Here is an 18,714-nt window from a genome sequence, read left to right on the forward strand (position 1 = left end):
CCTTAGCTGATGCATGCTCAGTGTCACTCACGTGGATTATATTAGCAATATTAAATCAAAAAAATCGTAGCCCACACTGTGATTTACGGTTTACCTCCTGCAATACGAGAGGCCTTTGGCACACTGAGGCAGAGATGCCTCAAATGCTACCAAAGGGACATTTTTATAAAAAGAATGCGAGGGGAGGGAAGCATTCATCAACATCCACGCATTAGTTGTGCAGGTCTTCTTCCTGCTTGTTGGGTGTAAATAGTCATGCCATTCATTCTTTCTATAGCTCTCCACATGCCATCAGTAGGAAAAGCTCGGCCAGGGGCTTTGCAGGACAGGGCTAAACAGGCTCAGAGTATCTGAAAGCCTTAGCTGATGAAGCAGGAGGAAGACTACACAATCACCCTGACCCACAAGAAAGCAAGAATTTCTTCTCACCCAGGCAAAGTGTTAGATTTGCGCAACTGGGAGGAACAATCCAGGAGGGAAAAGAACAATCAAAAAGCTGAAACGTCTCCTCGGTGCGGAGGCAATCCTGCAATTGCTGGGCCTGCTCTGGGAAAACAGCCCCCCATTGTCTCCTGAGCTACATGCAGAGACTTGGGCAACCCATGAGACCCAGAGTCAACCACAGACTTCAAATGATGAGTTTCTAACCTGAGAGAAGGGCCCAATCTTGCTCCCTTTAAATGACCAGGAACCTCTCAGGAGGCTTCAGAGCATTTCTTAACTACATACAATGCAGTCAAAGCCTGAGAAGTCCAGTTTTCTTCTCTGTAATTCAAGTAACAGGCCACCCACATACTTAGATTAAGGTGTACTTTAGGATAATGAAAAGTCATTAATTCTCTTCTTATGAGAGTTTGTTATGAAAATTTCACTGTTACTCCATCAATACCCTTTGTTGACACAGGATGACAGAGATGTAGTAGATCAGGCAGACAATATTACGCACGTTTTTCTGCGATGCAGATCCTGTCCTGCTCATCAACATACTTACATGGCATCAGAAAGGTTATCTCATACCTAGGAATCACTCCTTTTCCCATCCCTGTGCAGTCTTGCTAGCATTACTTGCAAAACCTCCCTACTCACAGGCTGGAGCTGGCACTGGAGTCACCATCTGTCTTTCCTGTCTGCACGAGGCTTCGATCCAGCCTCTTGTCTTGCTAGGAGCCAGAGCATGGCTCCTCCTGGCTCTCTGTCCCACCAGGTGCTGGGAGCCAGAGCTGCTAATGCTGCAGCCATGGAGGCAGCAGTGTGACCCCCTTGCAAATGGGCGATTTAGATCGCTTAAAGAACCACTGTCAAAGGTATCAGCAAAAGTGGTTTTATCGAAATATGATGTTATAAAAGTGTGACTTAACAAAGTTTGATGGCAAAGTTTGCTCTATTACTGCACTGCGCAATCATTTGAACAATGATTCAAAACTACTAAGGCAGAGTCAAAGTTACCAAGATACAAATTAAAGTTACCAAGACACAAATCAAAGTTACCAAGACACAAATCAAAGTTACCATAACACAAGGCTATGTGTGATATTGGTGGCTTACCAAAGATCTGCCGTTGGTGAAAGGTCTCTCTGCCTCGAGGAGCAACCTTGAGAGGCGTCCCAGCTCAGGGGGAGATCACCACCATTCAGCCAGCCTGCTTAGCAAGGAGAGATCAAAGAAGGCTCACTTAGGCTATCATACTTATGGAATGAAGTGGTTGGCTTGTAGTTAAATTACATGTAATGGAAAAGGTACGCATAAGACTCCTTGTAGCCACAACTTTGTTCCTTGATAAATGAGTCTTGGAAAAGTCATCCACTATTCACATGTTAATTGCATGGTCGGTGTTCCATCTCATATGCATCAGTGCTCACTGTGCCACTCTGCTCTCTTGTGGGTTTTCAGAGAACAGACTGGAACTAGAGAAGGCCTGATTACGGTTTAGGCCTTTATCTCCTTTGGAGCCTGTACAAAATGGCCGCTAGTTTGGTTAAGGGGGCGAGTGCATCCCTCACAGACCCCCATACCTGCATACCTGCAATACTGCATTTTGAACTGGGATCTGCCAGGATCTGACCCAGTCCTAGGACCTGGCTGCTGCAGCTGAAGCATATGGCCTACCCTGAGACGAGTTGAGGATTTTGTGTGCAACGCTGGGAAAGCAGCAAAGCAATTGCCCTTCCCCATGAAGTAAAGCCAAACCCTGCTCCCGCAGAAATCAATGGTGAAACTGTCAGGACCTCAGCAGTGACGGTTCGGGTCCTTCGTGGTTGTTTGCCTCCTAAAAGGAATTTTGCTTCATTAAGATACCGAGTCTTTCTAATTTGAATATTTGTTTTGCTTTGGGTCTTCGGTTGTCTTCATGATGTGGCTGCCAACGGGGAATTAAAAGGGGCACCTCTGAACCTGCTGCAAGGCTGTGAAACTTTACTGAGCGAGTGTTATGTGTGGGGTGAGAGTGAGTGGGCAGGCAGGTTCCCAAGGGAGTGCCTCCCTCTTTGACACCATTGCTGTGGAAACTTAAAACTTCAGGATAAACTAGGAAGACCAGTGAAATGCAAATGGCATGAAGCCCAAGAGAGACTTTATTTGCTCACTAGTCACCACGCTTCCGCAGAACGAATTCTCTGAGTTTCTGCCTTTGTGAAAATGAGCTTTACCTGATGTCCTAAAGGACAAACTCACTCATAGGCCTAAAGGTCAGGAATCCAGCAGTGGCGAGGTGATAGACATGAATCTCAAGAGCCACTTGAGATGCTTACTCTGGAAACAAACGCTCACACGAAAGTGGCAAAACACAAGACATGATGCAAGAGCAAAACAAATGAAAACCGTGTGTTTCATCCCAGGTCGAGTTACCTACTGGGAGAGGGAGGGCAAGAGCAGTGGATCTGTTGTGTACCTCCAGTTTTTCACACCCACGTGAACCCAGCCAGCTAGCCTGGCTAGCGATGACAAAAACTTCACGCATTTAGATGAACTCAAACAGTATGATTTTAACAGCACAGGAAGAAACGGTGAAGAAACGGCAGCGAAGTAAGCCACCAGTAGAGGTGGTTCATTGCACAACAATTCGCTAAGCAGAACAGCGCCCTACCACACTGCAAAATAAAGCTCTTCCAGACAAAGGAAAGGGGTAATTTTTTATTGCAAATGGCTTAATCACTTCCCTCAGCTCCAAATGGAAAGAGGCATAAGCTACAAAAGCTCTGCTTGTATTAACCTCCAGGCAAGCAGTCGCTCTTCCCTAAAATCCATTTAGCTGTCAAAATGGAGAAAAAAGGCCCGCAGCAGAGAGGTTCAAAAACTGTGAAGTCCAGGCACTTCGATGAGGCTTTTCCTTAAAAAAAAAGAATAATAATATAGAAAAGTACACTGAAACCCAACTCTAGATAATTTGTTCCAGTTTCTCTAGAAGGGAGAGGCAGGGTGAGGATACCACCAGCGCTTTTACATGCAATCCTTTCATGCAAATGATTTCAAATGGGAGCTCTTGCTCTTGCCTGAAGACAAAAGCAGAATGCATCACTGTTGCCAGACCACCTGGGACATGGAGAGGAGAGGAAATTTCCAGATGGGTTTTAAGACAATTCATTTATATTTATATAGCCAGAATAAATGTGGTTTTTTCTGAGATAGCATTTCCCTTTGCTCTATCTAGACCACCAAGAAAAAAGGGAGGCACAGAATTTCTATTGCATTAATAGTCCTGGTGTTTACGGTTTTGGCTTTTATGAAGTTGCGGGAGCTGTTTATTGAGTCATAAACGTTACTAATGGGGATATTATTTCTAAATTATATAAGTACTACAGTATTTGGGTTAGTTAAAAGAATGGTTTAAAACAGTCACACACTTACAGTTCATCTCAATTACCAACATGATCCCATAATGGGAATTTAATTGCTAATTGCTAGCTTATATTGCAAAAGAACTACAATAACAACACACAATATATAGCCTGTATAAACATGTCCAGATAATTCTATATTATCTCCTTTCACTGTTACCTTCTCATATGGTGGAGTTTTTTATTACAATGATTTAATTCCTAAATGCCTCAAATTAGGAATTTCTCTTTGTCAGGAAAGCATTTCCACCGGTGCTTCATTTGACGGACTTTAGCAAGCCTTCTGCACACACTCGAGTGTCTTTGTGCAAAAGGGGCAGCCTTATGCATACGATTAAATACTCTGCTAAATTAGATTCTCAGAGAGCTCTAACAAGAATAATCCTGGTTCCATTTAAATCAACCCAGGTTTTCGTGTTTACCTAGCTGGAGTGAAATTTGACCAAGTCTCACTGGAGAGAGCTTGAGTCAAGCTTATTGAGGACAGTCAGATCCTCCTGCTAAGCATGGTCCTAAGTCTCTTCTCCGCCTAAGCTCCAGAACACCCCACGAGAGGCATCATATGCATGGCTGGCATGTAGCTTGGACTCACGCTCTCCCCTACCTGGTCCGCCCAGCTCAACCCAGACTATCCACAGTTGCCTGATGCTCAGACCTTCCTACACATACTGTACTCACTGCAGGGTGGCTGCAACGTGCAACAAGGGTGGAGAGCAGGCAAGTGGTCACTGTGCTTGACCTTAGTGCACCCCTAGCAATGCTGATGGACCTCAAGGGCGGGATTCGTCTCACTTAACAGCAATGCAAACATCTACGTTTAGCTGGTTGTTTTAAATCCCTTCATGATCGGTGCAGACGGAGGGGTGGTGTGTGGATATCATGACTCCTGTAGATATTCCTGTAGGCTAGTCACTCCCTAGAGGTGCCCATCACTCTTCCATTGGCAAGTAAGGGATCCAGAGAGCTAGTGCTGGTGCGGACATCTGCACTGCAGACATCTGAAGCCACGGGATGCAAGTCTCACCCACAGACCTCATGCTAATTTAGAGGAGGCTGCGTCCCACCTGTGCCACAGCAGCTCTGCAAAAGGTCTTCCTCTTGTCTTTCAGGACAATGCCATTCTTCTAACAGATTTGCCTTTGAAAATGGGAGCTCTCTCAAGCACTGTTAGGTGATACAATGAATTTTTGCTGTTACAGATTATCCCACCATGCTGCTTGCCAGGATCTGCATCAGATTTCGGAGAAGTTTGTGAATCAGCTCCTTTACTTCTCTTTGTTCGTAGTTCTTAATATGAAACTATCCTGACGAAAGAGGATAGCAAAGAGGACAGATGGCTAGGGTGAAGGGCAGATGAGGATAGCTAGTTTATTTGTGTGTAATACATACCAGAAGAAACTTCCAGGTGATTCAGAAATGCCCAACTGCGCAGAGAAAGAGTTTATATAATCAATTTATAACCTTAATATATTGTATCTATATTAACTTCCTTCCTCAACTTAGTTACGTTCCCTTGCTGGTTTTAAACTTTACATTGAAAACTGGTAGGGACACGGACTTCCCTCCACATCCCTATCTATCATCTGGCTTGTTTGACCATTGCCTAAAACATGAGTGCTGCTTCCGACTGGGTCTGAGTCACCACCCTAAACAAACAAGGGGAAATTAATTCAGAGCAAACAGTGCCTTAAAAATGTCTTCTTTCAAGATAGTTTTCTCTCAAATGTTATCATCTATACTGCCCTCTAAAATCTAAAAACAATTTTAAAAATCTGACTGAGCTCAGATTGTGGTATTTTTTCCTCCTGATATTGTAACTTCTTCACAAACATGCTACTATTTTGTCTTTCTCATTGTATTGGGGCTTGCTGGCTAAGCCACCTCAAAGAGGAAGAAATGCTGTGAGTAAATATGCAATGGGTAAGTCACTGAGTGTACAGGACATTATTGCTTAAAGAACTAATGTTTTCCTCCATGTCACTGGATAACCTTCGTATGACTACAAGATGTTAAAAACTGGAAAATTCTTGTAATAATTAGTTCCATGTCTCAAACCATGGGAACACATAGAAGGGTCCAGCAAGCAAGAGACCAGTGAATTACTATTACTGATATATGGACTGCTGTTCTCTGAATGCTGTTGAGTGACTGAAAACATCTGATATTTTGGCTGTTGTGGAATTAGGATCCCTGCAGTTTTCCCACAGAACCTTTGCTTTTGGGTGGCAGAAATGTCTCCCAGGCTAAAAGGACAAGACAGAAAGAGCAGACATAGGAGTCAACTGAGCCCAAACTTTTTCTGTAAGCTTTCCTGCCACGAAGCAGGATCAACTAACATCATAACATGAGGGACAAAAGCATATTTTCATTTATGTAGATGAACACCTGTCTGACATTGGTACAAATGTCTCTGTCTAGAAAAATATGGTAGATGCTTGTATGATGGGCAGAACACAGGAAAATATTGCCTGGAAAGGAACTTGATTTTTGTCCACAGATTGTCTATGGCTGCTTGTGGGTACCATGTCTGAGGGGGCCTATCTGCTGGTGACCAGAGCAGGCACTCTGAACTGGACAGGAACAGAAGTTGACGCAAGGCCATGAGCTAACCAGTGCACCACCTGCACACAAGGACTGGTCCTCTTTGCCATTTGCAGCCTGCCATTTGCTTGCAGCAGCAGCTATTCCAGAGAACTTGAAGCCTCTTATTCTCAAATGCCAAGTTGAGGAAATAAAAATTAACACTGAACACGCAGCAGACCCCAGCAGTGAGATGGGGAGCCAGTACTGTAATGTGAATCTCTTCGCTCCTGTCATGGACAGCACAGATACTTGTGGAAAGAAGATATCCTTGGCTCCCCTACAGAGATCGAGAGCTGAGATTAATGGCAACTGTGAGGGCTGCGTTCCCCTTTATGCGATGCATGCTTTAAAGCTGTGGCCTCCTGCCATCTTGAAATATAATCTTGTGGTATTGTCTTCATTCAGGCCCCTCATCAGCAATGTGAAAAGAGAGAAGAAGCTGGTGGCGGGATTAGAGGAGAGGTTGAAATATTCTGGGCAGCATATGCTGTAAGTCACATTATACAAAGAGTATTATTGGACTGCTCATTGGCTAGGGCTTTCCCTTTTGGAAGCACTGCTGCTTGTAAAAAAGAAAACCTGGTGAAAAGTGTTTATAACACATCAGATCACAGCATATGACACATTGTGAGCACAGTGACAAGCACTGAAAATATTTTTCAGGCCCTGTCCGCCCTGCTTCTAGGAGATCTTTTTTGCCCATCAGGGTTATGCAAGATGCATGGGAAAAGAGGAGAAAGAGAAGTGAGACTAATAATTCAGAAGAGTATTAATAAACATCCTAAAATTACTGTCATCAGATGATCCATCTCAACCTTAAAACTAACCGAGTACTTTAGTCTTGGAAGGCTGTTTGAGACCCTCGTTGGTTTAGAAGTGAGAAATCACTTTTTGTTATCCCGTTTAAATTTATTTGTGACGAATTATATCCATTTGTTCTTAGACTACCAATGTTCTTAACTGAAAGAGATTATTTTCCTTGCCTGCCCATAATGTATTTACAGAGAGCAGTCATATTCTCTCTAAGACTTCATTTTATTTCACTAAACAAACCAAGCTCCTTTGGTGTCCTTTCTTGATTATTCTTGGTCTCACCTTTCTAGTTATTCTCTACACTGGTTCCAGTTTGAAGTCACCTTTCTTGACCATGACCAAGAACAGAACAGATCATGACTGACCAGATCTATACACAGGGTTCCACATGAAATTATAAGAAATTATATACTTGCACTATTTTTCTTTTCCTGTAAAGAGGCTCCTCTTTATCCTATACACATAAAGAAAAATAAACTAAAGTGAATTTCTCATCTTTAAAAGCTACTTGGGAAGTTCTAAATGTTCAGAGTCAATCTGTCTTGGAAACCCTCAGTTGCATTTCCACAACTGAAACATACCCTTCTGAAATCTGGGGAACATATTAAAAATTTACAAGGGCAACTGCATTCATTTAAAGTGACAAGTTCAGTCTTGGTGGCATGTTTTAAAAATCCTCAGCTTTCATCAAACTGGCTTCAAACACAAGTTATTATTGTTTTGGCTCATGACACTATCCCCGTGGTCAGGCACATTTTTCTTGTCCTGTAAGAAACCATTTTCCTTTTTTGGATCAAAAAGCGGTACATGGTCTTGTCTACAACTTGAAGCACTTCAACAAGTTTTCACAGTTTTCTTTTTGACCCCCTGGACACAACCATCACTTACCCATTTTATTGCAAACATCTTCCTAAGCAGCAGCGACACACATAATTATGCCTTGCCTCAAGTCCTTTTTTACTCACAAAGGTAAAAAACTGCCACAAGCTTCATATTTTGCCATATGGACGGAAAAGAATTTCTTCTAAGGAGCTGGAGGGGCTAGAGAGAATACAATTAGAAATTTCATTTACACTATCACGCAAAAGTGCAGCAAGGTATTTCTAAATGGAATCATAATTCTAAAAGGGATCTCCAAGTTTCCAAAAAGATACAGAATCACTGAATTAAGTCATTCTTTGAACTAGGAAGTTAGATATGTTTAATTCTCATCCTTCTAAATCAAACACTTCCTCCGCAAATTGTAATTTCAGATTAGAGAAAGGGCAGGGTTCCCAGTCTACTGACTGTGTGAGTTTTCCAGCCACCAGCAGAGATGCGCTGACTAACACTTCTTCCCATTCCCATGTGGAATCACCATGGATGAGTCAGCTCTCCCCTTCACCTCAGCTTTCCATTCGTTAAACTGAGGTAATTACTTCTCTCACAAAAGCATGCACTAAATTCAGATCTAATCATGGCTTTGAGCTGGCATAATCTTAAAAAGATACAAAAATGCTAACAGGAACTCCATTTAGTCACTGCAACTTTGAGCAAAGAGAAAGGCATCAATTAATTTTCAAAGGGCAAGTACAGTGCTACTGCAAGAAAGTTGCACACTAAAATTGTACTGAAACACCTTCTCTTCATACATGTCTCACTTAAGTAAACTTGGGTGGTTACAAATCTGAGTTACGTTTAAAACAAAAAGCAAGAACTGATAGTTTCCGTGCTGTGGCTGCAAAATACTTACTTCTACATTGGAAGGCTATAATTATCTCTGATACTAGAGCAACTTTATACTGTGCTAAAACCCTGCTAGTATTTCCTCCATAAAATAATGAACTTTGGTGCAAACAGTACTTAAGCGTCACCACAGGGATACAGCAAAACCAGATATAAGATAAAGAGCAAGAGAGGAAATTTGAATGGTATTACCTTATTGTGCTAATACAGTCCGACATAGCATTTTAAGAGGTCATCCAACAACCTCTTTTGTTTGCAGAATAAAGCAGGGTCAGTCAGATTTTGCTCTGTTTGACTCAAAGATTTCTCAATACTTGTAAATTCTCCATATAACCAGACACAAAGATTAGAGGATACAGTTTTAATTATGCTTGTATAAGTATGAAAGAGTACTGTTGATTTAGAAGGAGTTACAAAAACACACAAAGTATACATCTATGTTGGAATAAGAAATTACATGCAATAAAACTTATATCTGATTTTTTTGTTTTACAAGGAATGTTTTTCAGTATCTGTCTAAATAAACTTTGGAGCTGAAACACTAATCCAAAAGCAGCGCCTTGCACAGATCAGATTATTCTTCCTTGCCAAACAGATCATCCAGAAGAGGTAAGTATTTGATCCCTTTCACAGGAAGGGATGGTGGTTGTCCGCTCAAGTCATCTTCACTCTGAAATTAGTAACCCAGAGAATATCTTAGAATATAGTATTGAAAACAAGAATAGTTAAAAGCTGGTCAACACAAGATTGAATGAGCTGCTTCATTTCCAAATCTGTGAAAAAGTGGAACTTTATATAACACATCCTCAAAAGATTACTACACACCCATTTTTATCGATCTTGCACAACATTTTATTAAAAATATTTTCTATCATTTGCCGCTTTGCAAATATTTTCAAATAAAATAATGCTATATTGTCTTCATTAAGACACTTATATTTGAAAGTCTTGCAAGTCATCTATGTCTCAACACCAAAAATCATACAAAATAATGATGTAGAGAGAAAGAAAAAGAAAAATAAGCTTTAAAGTCAGCTAAATAAGCACAACTCTGTTGCTGAAATCTGTCTGTCAAATACAAGTGCTGTAGCCCCAAAATATTGCTGTTAATTCATGGTAAGTAATGATCAGAATGACAATTGGATTCTAAAGTTGAACAAGATTTAATTCTCTTCCTTTCTATATTTTTTTCCATTTTGTATTGATGTTTTCATTAAAATATTCTTGCACTACACCAAAGATAGCCTAGGTATTGCAGCTAATTAAGATAACAATAAAGTCAATAAAACTGAATAAACTATACTTGGACCAATTTGGGCGCAGTTCATTAAAAAAACAGTGCTGTATGTCAGTATGACGGTTACAGCAAGGCTTTGGAGCCAATAAGGAACTGATTATCCTAGCATGATGATGACTGGTTATAATTTCTATTGATGCTCTTTCTTCCTTTTTGATTTCAGCTGCAACCTTCCTCCCATAACTTCATGTACCATTCTTAAATAGGGCTCTTAGGCATCAGCTACTCCCAGAAAGCCCATCCACTGGCTGTCCTCCAAGCAAAGATAATATCTTCTTCATACCCAAACAAAACCTCATCTCTTATGCTGCTCTGAACATACGTTTCACCACAAATGTCCATTTCAACCTCCTGCTTGTTTCACAAGCACCTTTTCCTCCACACCTTCAACTTGTGAAGGCTAGCTCTTGGTTCCACCACCACTTGCGCCCCATAGGAGCCATCTCCTTCCCTCACCTGCCAGAAATGAGCTCATGTTCAACGGCATCCTGTGAGGGGAAGGAAACGGTCAAACCCATTCAACAGCAAGTGTATATGAGCCTCTGCTTCTTTCACCCTTGCTTTTTGGTACAGCGCTTTGCACCGTCTTCAAGGCAAAAATCCTCTGGGCACTGGCTTTGACCTTTCTATTTCTGTGGTACTGAGGGTCATGAGGCCCCTTATCCTGACACAGTCTCCTGAGAACAGTCACTGTTCAAATACTGATTTATAACTCAAGCACAGAATTCTTCTGTAAAAATAAAGAATACCCACTGAACAAACCTAATGCACACTTTTAACCACAGGACAGCTTTATAAAACACATACAAGGGCTTTGATTTTATCTTTACAAGATGGAAAAATTCTTCTCAATGACAAAGGGAGAAATAAACCACCAGGGAAAGCAGAGCAAACCAGCAGCATTGGGCCCTCATTAGACATCACCGACAGTTTGAGATGCTACAGGAGAAAGAGCTGGTAAGCCAAGTAAGAGAGAGGAGTCAGGTTAATAGCACAGTACCTGAGGAATATTAGTTTAAACTATGCCACCATTGAATTTAAAGCAATGCTACGTTTCTAAATGGTCTGAACACAAGCAAACACATTCTGTACAAGCATAGCAACACATTGGCTAGGCCAGAACAGCAAACCCACATGTTGTCAGAAGGGCTTCGGATTTATCTGTTACAAAGTTTTTAAAAATCAGCATAATTCACATCTATTTTTAAATGTTCCATTTAGCACAAGATGGCAAGATCAGGTTAATCTCTGCAGCTTGTTGATACCACATTTTAATTTACCCTAAGTAGCAGGCTGGTGGAGATATACAAAGTTGATCCATCAATACTGCTCTTGCTGTACACCTACCCATGATGTGGTGTATTATGTACAAGTTTCTATGGAGTTATATAACTACTTTCTGCAGTGTCAGTGAAGTTTAAAGTATTTCCGACTATCTCAGCAAGCAAACAGATCATTTGACATGCGTCGACAATATTTGTGGGTGAAGTGGTGTTCATGCCCATTGTTCATGGACAAATACACCTGTTTCTCCTTCTCTTTTTTTTTTTCTTCTAGAAAAATGACACAGAGATGTGACACTTATTAGGCATGGGAGTGTTACAGGGCCTTGTTTGATTTTTCTGCTTCATTCTAAACCTCCCAGAAAATAAATTAATTACTTGAAGAAAATAGGCAAACATATGCAAATATGAAACCTGTTGTGGTCTCCATTGGATAAATCACTCATGTTGAAGTTGGACAAATTGTATCAACGTACTGTACTGTTCCTTTGCACAGATATACTGGTTTTACCTTTATTGTCTGGAAAGCAGGGATTTGATTCTCTCTCCAGTTCAGCCCATCCACAAACTTTTTATATTCCACTTGCTTATGGTCATCTCCAAACCTGAGCACAATATCCGTAAGATGACTCAAGGTTAAAGGAAATTTTTAACAAAGTTGTATCATGTTATCTACAGCATACTAATACATTACCTTTTGGATAGTAATTTTTCACTCCTTTATTACCAAACACTGGCAGAGTACAGAAAAACACTACCAAACTGTCAGAACTTCTATATCATACCTTCTATTCAATATTCTTACACCTTATTATTATCTCTCATAGTAGAATTCAACTTCTTCACGTTTTATTACATTTCCACTAATTTCATTTTGCTTTTGAAGCATTGCCCAACCTTTTCCAACACTGGGATCTCACAATTGGTGACAAACTTAAAGGTGAGATGATCAGTGTATGATTCCTTTGTGTAGGAAAGAAACATGTAGAATGATACAAGTGAGCTGTGCTATAACACAACTGACCTGCTTTATTTCCTGAAAATAAGCAATCCTTCAAAATGCTGTTTGCACACACCTTGGGATCAATTTACAATTGAAAAACACACAGCTCTCTAACGTACCAAATAACAGTCAGATTTAAAAATCACAAGCCTTGTCATTTTGTAGTTGTTTTATGGCATTATTCTTCATTTCTATGGAATAAATATATATTTGTGTCAGTTATGAGGGCCCCTAAATGCATGAAGATACATATGCTGCCCACTGAGGTCTACAGGTACACGTGGAACATGCTGTCTCCCTCCCTCAAATTTCTAAAATCATTACCCTGCACTAATAAACCCCATGGGAACAGATTTGTAAGCCACATCATCCTTCTGACATTGATTCAAATGAAGCAGCTCCACAAAAAAAGTCCTCAATTCAGCAAAACACTCGGGTGATTAAGGCACTTGGGAACCACTGCTATTTCAGCGGGACTAGGCAAATGCTTGAAAGATATCCACAAGCTGAAGCTACCATGCAAATCGTTCTTGAAATGAACAGCTTAACTGCTCTGCCATAAATACTGTACTAGCAGCTTCTGTGAATGACATCTGTCTCACCGAACACTACCTACATACAAAAGGGACCTGGTTTAGGCACACAAGCACACCCTGAAAGTGTCTGTGCTTCACTGGGGTCCACAGGGAGATATATATAACTAGCAAGACTCAATACCTATTCTTTGGTGGGAAACACCAGGTTAAAAAATTCTGTCCTGTAATCTGGTGAGACAAATAGTACTGCACAGAAGCAGGGTCATCTCCATGAAACAAGTCTTTTCTTTCTTAAAGAAAACCATTTTATGTTGTTCTTAAAGAAATAGCACTGCACAGAACATGGGCCTCAAAACCCTTCAACCACTGCAGCGGGTTATGGTAAAAATTAAGCATGAAGGTACTTTAAGGGAGAATTTACAGCAGAAACTGGGAAAACAATACCAAAGAAGAGGAAAAAATAAATCTAGTGACAAAAATAAACTGCAATAAACTGCAACTCATCCTCTCCTCCTCCTCCCCCCACACCTTTCATTTAATAGTCAGCAGGAGAGATAATAATAAAATATACTGACAGCCATAAACAGAGATGCTAGCGATAAACTGGAACATTAAGTAGAGTGAGTTATGCTTAAGATGAAAGCAAAGTCAGAAAAGAATGCTACTGTTACTAGTATTAAAGAGGAGCATGAAACATTGCCATGAGAAACCTTCCTATGATAGCTTGCTTGTTTACAATAGCTCACACGCAAGTTAACATTTTCATAAAGCCTTACTTTTGGGAAATATATCCAATATACAAGAAAATTATCATTCCCACTTCTAAGGGGTTCTTGCTTATTTCTGGTTTGTTTTTTTTTTTTTTTTTTTGCACGTGGTAATTGGCAAAAGGAGTTTTGCATTAGATATAACAAGACAATAAAAAACTTATACCTCTTGGAAAAAAAACTATGGCACACAAATTTTAAATTTCAGAACTATAATGACAAATATTTTTTTTCTTTTACTGTATATATTTTCTAATTTTGAAAAGTCAAAAGATTAAGTCTACTGCCAAGATGCAGAGCTCTAGAAGCAGGATTTTTAAATAAAGAAAAAGTGAAGGCATGTAACTACTTAAACTTATGTTGAGGCGATGAAGTCAAGGAAGGCATTGCTTCTGCTTTCAACATACATTAACAGGGAGAAAAGTCCTTTAATGTGACAGCACTAGCAAACTGAGATGACAACATGGGCATGAAGTTAACTATAACGAAAGATTTTAACACGAGCACAAGAAATGGGATTCCTAAATCCCATATTTAAATAGCTACAGAAAGCAGCTTAAAGTATTACTCTAGAATAATCCAGAAAGAAAAAATAAAATAAAATCTACTCTTTAGATCTCTGTCCTGCTGTGACTTATTGTATCAATCTACTAAATGCACACACTTGCAATTTGGCACAGAGTATCCAGATGGACTGAGGAGATGTTATCAATTTGTGCATTACTAGGATAGAGATATCATACATTTCAGTGGCTGGAGTTAATATGACTGAAACTGACAGTGCTCTTCAGGAAAGGAAATTACATTTGTCTTATCACGAAGATGCAACGAAGATCTCTTGAAACCATGCTTTTCTTCAGTTTTGCCCTGTGACTTCACCAATGCATGTGATTTTAGACAATGAAAGCCACTCCCCCATCCCTATCATAGTTTGCAGAGCTTTTTTTTTCTTTGACATTACAGAAATAATCATACATTTCTGCTTCTAAAAATATATTCACAATGAAATACTCCAGATACGTGAAAAATCTGGTTAAATCACATTATGACTATTCCTGAATATGCTTTGGTGAGTAAAGGCTACTTATTAATATTGTTTCTTTCCCATCAAGAAATCTGTAACCCAAGCATTTATGTGAAAAGTTAATGTACATGCAGAGGGTTTTTTTTTAATTCCTTAATTTTGAATAACATGTATGAAGAAGTTTATCTGATAATAATAGAAGGGAAGCATCATACTACTTTAACCTTAGAGAAAATGTTGGGATTTTTCAGCCTGTTTGATACACGGGTATACACCTAAATTGTCATAAACTGCTCATATGAAAAGATTTAAAAGAGCAACCACGGACAAGCCTATGCAGCTGATCAGTACAAATGAAGTAATGGCTACCATCTTGTGTATGCATCTATTCATGACTTGAACAACTAGGAACAACAAGAAAGCCAACCACACCCTGGGAGGCACCAAAAGCAGCGTGGCCAGCAGGTCAAGGGAGGTGATTCTGCCCCTCTGCCCCACTCTCGTGAGACCCCACCTGGAGCTACTATGGGGAGCTCTGGAGCCCTCAGCACTGGAAGGACACGGACCTGTTGGAATAGGTCCAGAGGAGGGCAACGAAGATGATGAGAGGGCTAGAGCACCTCTCCTGTGAAGACAGGCTAAGAGAGATGGGCTTGTTCAGTTTGGAGAAGAGAAGGCTCTGGGGAGACCTTATAGCGGCCTTCCGGTACCTAAAGGGGGCCATTACATGGGCATGTAGCCATAGAACGAGGGGTAACGGTTTTAAACTGAAAGAGGGTAGATTTAGATTAGATATTAGGAAGAAATTCTTTACTGTGAGGGTGGTGAGACACTGGAACAGATTGCCCAGAGAAGCTGTGGATGCCCCATCCCTGGAGGTGTTCAAGGCCAGGCTGGATGGGGCTTTGATCAGCCCGGTCTAGTGGGAGGTGTCCCTGCCCAGGGCAGGGGGGTTGGAACTCGGTGGTCTTTAAGGTCCCTTCCAACCCAAACCATTCTATGATTCTATGAACTATAAACTGAACCATCAGTTTCTCAGCATACTGAATAACAGAAATAATTTCTTTTAAGAGATCGGAATATTAATGCTGGAGAGTCTTTTAATCACAAATGGCATAGGGAGTCTCAGGCAGCAAAGGTAACGAGCAGAAGACAGAGTGCAGAAGAACAATTTTGTGACCCTTTCCAGTCTTGCTCCTGCTAGCAGGACACTTGCTGTAGCAGGAAAAGAGGGTTTGCTTCCTGAAAGAAATAGGTCAGCCCTAAAAATCATTACAGACAAGCAACTACATAAAAAATCAATGCTTAGCCACAAACCAGAGAAAAGCTGAGCATGCAGGAGTGGCCTGGCCTGCCCTACTAGTGACTTGAGATCTGGGATGACCATGTAGGATGCCCATTGCCATCAGGCACTGCTACCTGGGATTAACTTTTTCAAAACAACAAGCCCCCCTCCAGAGTCCAACAGACTAACCCTCATACTGTGAAGAGCTGAAGAACCACACAGCTGTTTTTAACAGAAATTAAAAATCATATTTTAAAAAATAGGGACATATGCTTAACAACTAAACTAACGTGGAATAATCAACATGTAATACTCGTAAACTTGTCATCCATTCCTTCTTCCCTCCATTTTTTCTTTCCTTATCTGCCAGCTGTTTATATACCCTCTGGGACAGGATTGCGTCTTGAAAAGTCCTTGTTAGCATACATTTAGCATTGCAGTAAATAAAAAATAACTGAAAAAAACCAAACTAAATCCATTACTTAAGCACTTTAGCAGCATTTATTTATTAAACAAACTATAATTGCTCATTATGCCTGCATAAATTTAAAGAAATGCTTATGATGACTACTGTGGTTTTCTGGCAGAAAAAATGGTGTACCGTATGCATTGCTTAATACATCGTGATTAAAAGTCTGTATTGTCCTGTGAATAAAAAACTACGTGAGAAAATGCTGACGGAGAAAGGAAATACTTTTTAATAAGCCAGCTCAGGTAAATTGGAAAAATGGACACATTGTTGGGTACCTAAATCCTACTATTCCACCATCCCACAATTAAAAATATAAATTTACTCTAGACAGGCAATTTTAAAGTGTCTTATGAAACCTCAGAGTCTTTGTGCTAATTCTCCCTACGCTCTGTGGAAACTGAATAGTGTTTATGTACAGTAAACAAAGTCTTGGGTCATCTGGAGGTGACCACAAAATTAGACAGTAACTTTTAGTCCCATCCCATGCTTTTAATAAGTGACAGATCATTGCAGTATAATTTACAAATGTAAATAATAAATACTTTAAGAGTATTACCTTTCAAAATGGAAAAATAGAACCATTAAGTCCTACAGTTGCCACGTAATCTCAGACAGCAAAGCTGAATAAACATACAGCTTCAGTCTTCAACTACTATCTGATCATGTTGTCTAGCATCATTTTATAGCTGAATAGGGTCCAGCTAGTGCATTAGCTACATATACTGATTTTGTGGGAATCAATCCAACAACTTTTATTGTACCACTTTCTTCCTTCATAAATACAGATACACACAGTAGGAAGACCGCCACTGCTTGCTTCAGAAACATCAATGGACACAAAATTACGTGCTTCCTCATCCAAAAAAACACAGGGAAAGAATATTGTTGAAAACTTGGCCCACACTGAATTGCATACTCTCCAGGAGTGAGACTGTTCTTCACTAACAATAAACCTGCCTGTTTCCTGATTCCTCAGTCTCAAAGAAAACTACAGAAAGCAGGAGGAAAGGAAGAGAAAAGTCTAAATCTCCTTCAATTTCCAGATTACTGGAAATTAACTCCTACTAAATAGACTTCAAAAAAATCTTTCCCTGACTGCACCCTCACGAAACAATAAATTTACCAGGCAGTGCCAACTGCACACATTACTAAGAATGCAAGTCTTCCTTCTTATCTGCAGTGCAGTGACTCACCACAAAGTGCCGTCTTTTGAAGCAGCTGTTAGTGTAACTTAGAACCGGCATTACACGTAGCACTCTAGATAATGAAGCACTTCTCACACTCATTTCTGAGGCCCAGATTCACACCATTTACCTTTCTCAAACAGAAATCTGTGATACAGTCTGGCCACAGCCCCTTTAGAAACAAAGGAAAATGGATGGCAATTTAGAAATCCAGCTCTTATACAGGCTGAGGAGATAACTCTCTCCTCCTCCATTGCCTACAAAAAGAATTTACAGCGGCTGAATCCTAATTCAGCTGTCATGGGTACCTGGGTGAAATCCAACCCTTAGTCTCCTCCTTGTCTTCTAAGCTTATCTCTAATTTTTATTGTAGTGTACTGGGCTTTTTCTTTTTAACTGCCTACACTGGGACTCTTCAGGAGAGAAGAGGTTCATCTCACAAAAGCTTTCCCTCATAAATTCACAAACAATAAACGCACCTCTGGAGCCTACGATGTGTCAGGCTTGTCTGTTTTTCATCAGCATTGAGTTAGTACATAAAGGAAAACCTCCAGTCCTTTGTCTGTGCATCTATTCAATTTCAACCTTTATGAAGTGGAAACTATGAGAACCCCTTGTCTAGGACAGGATGTCAATTGCCCTCCAACACTTTTTGCATTGGGCAGCTTTGTGGGAGTTCTTAAAAATGAGGTTTAAATTAATCCTAAAATTCAGACATGCTTCTGATTACTCCTGTTTGTAACTAACTGTCAGAAGTGATGAACAGCAAACAAATTGCCAAAGTCATCTATCTGGCTACTGCAGGGAACTATTCTGAAAGTTTTTGGTCTGGAAAAGGGGGCTTTGTGAAAAATAGCCCCTTAGGCTTCTTAAAGCAGTCTTGTTGATACCGATTGAAGCAGGAAGTCT

At 40.3% G+C, this 18,714-nt stretch overlaps 1 protein-coding gene across 1 annotated transcript in view; it reads right to left on the bottom strand.

The window, feature by feature from the left end:
* Positions 1-3,122: 3,122 nt before the first annotated feature.
* EFHC2 (EF-hand domain containing 2) overlaps positions 3,123-18,714 on the bottom strand; it is a 70,727-nt gene continuing 55,135 nt past the window's right edge. The window contains exons 14-16 of the mRNA XM_063353897.1: positions 12,046-12,139; positions 8,118-9,624; positions 3,123-3,325 (exon numbers count right to left, since the gene is read on the bottom strand). Coding sequence (XP_063209967.1) covers positions 9,529-9,624; positions 12,046-12,139 — 190 coding nt within the window. The 3' untranslated portion in view covers positions 3,123-3,325; positions 8,118-9,528. The remainder of the gene's footprint in view (positions 3,326-8,117; positions 9,625-12,045; positions 12,140-18,714) is intronic.

The sequence above is a fragment of the Chroicocephalus ridibundus genome, chromosome 1, assembly GCF_963924245.1.
Source record: "Chroicocephalus ridibundus chromosome 1, bChrRid1.1, whole genome shotgun sequence".
Taxonomy (NCBI): Eukaryota; Metazoa; Chordata; class Aves; order Charadriiformes; family Laridae; genus Chroicocephalus; species Chroicocephalus ridibundus.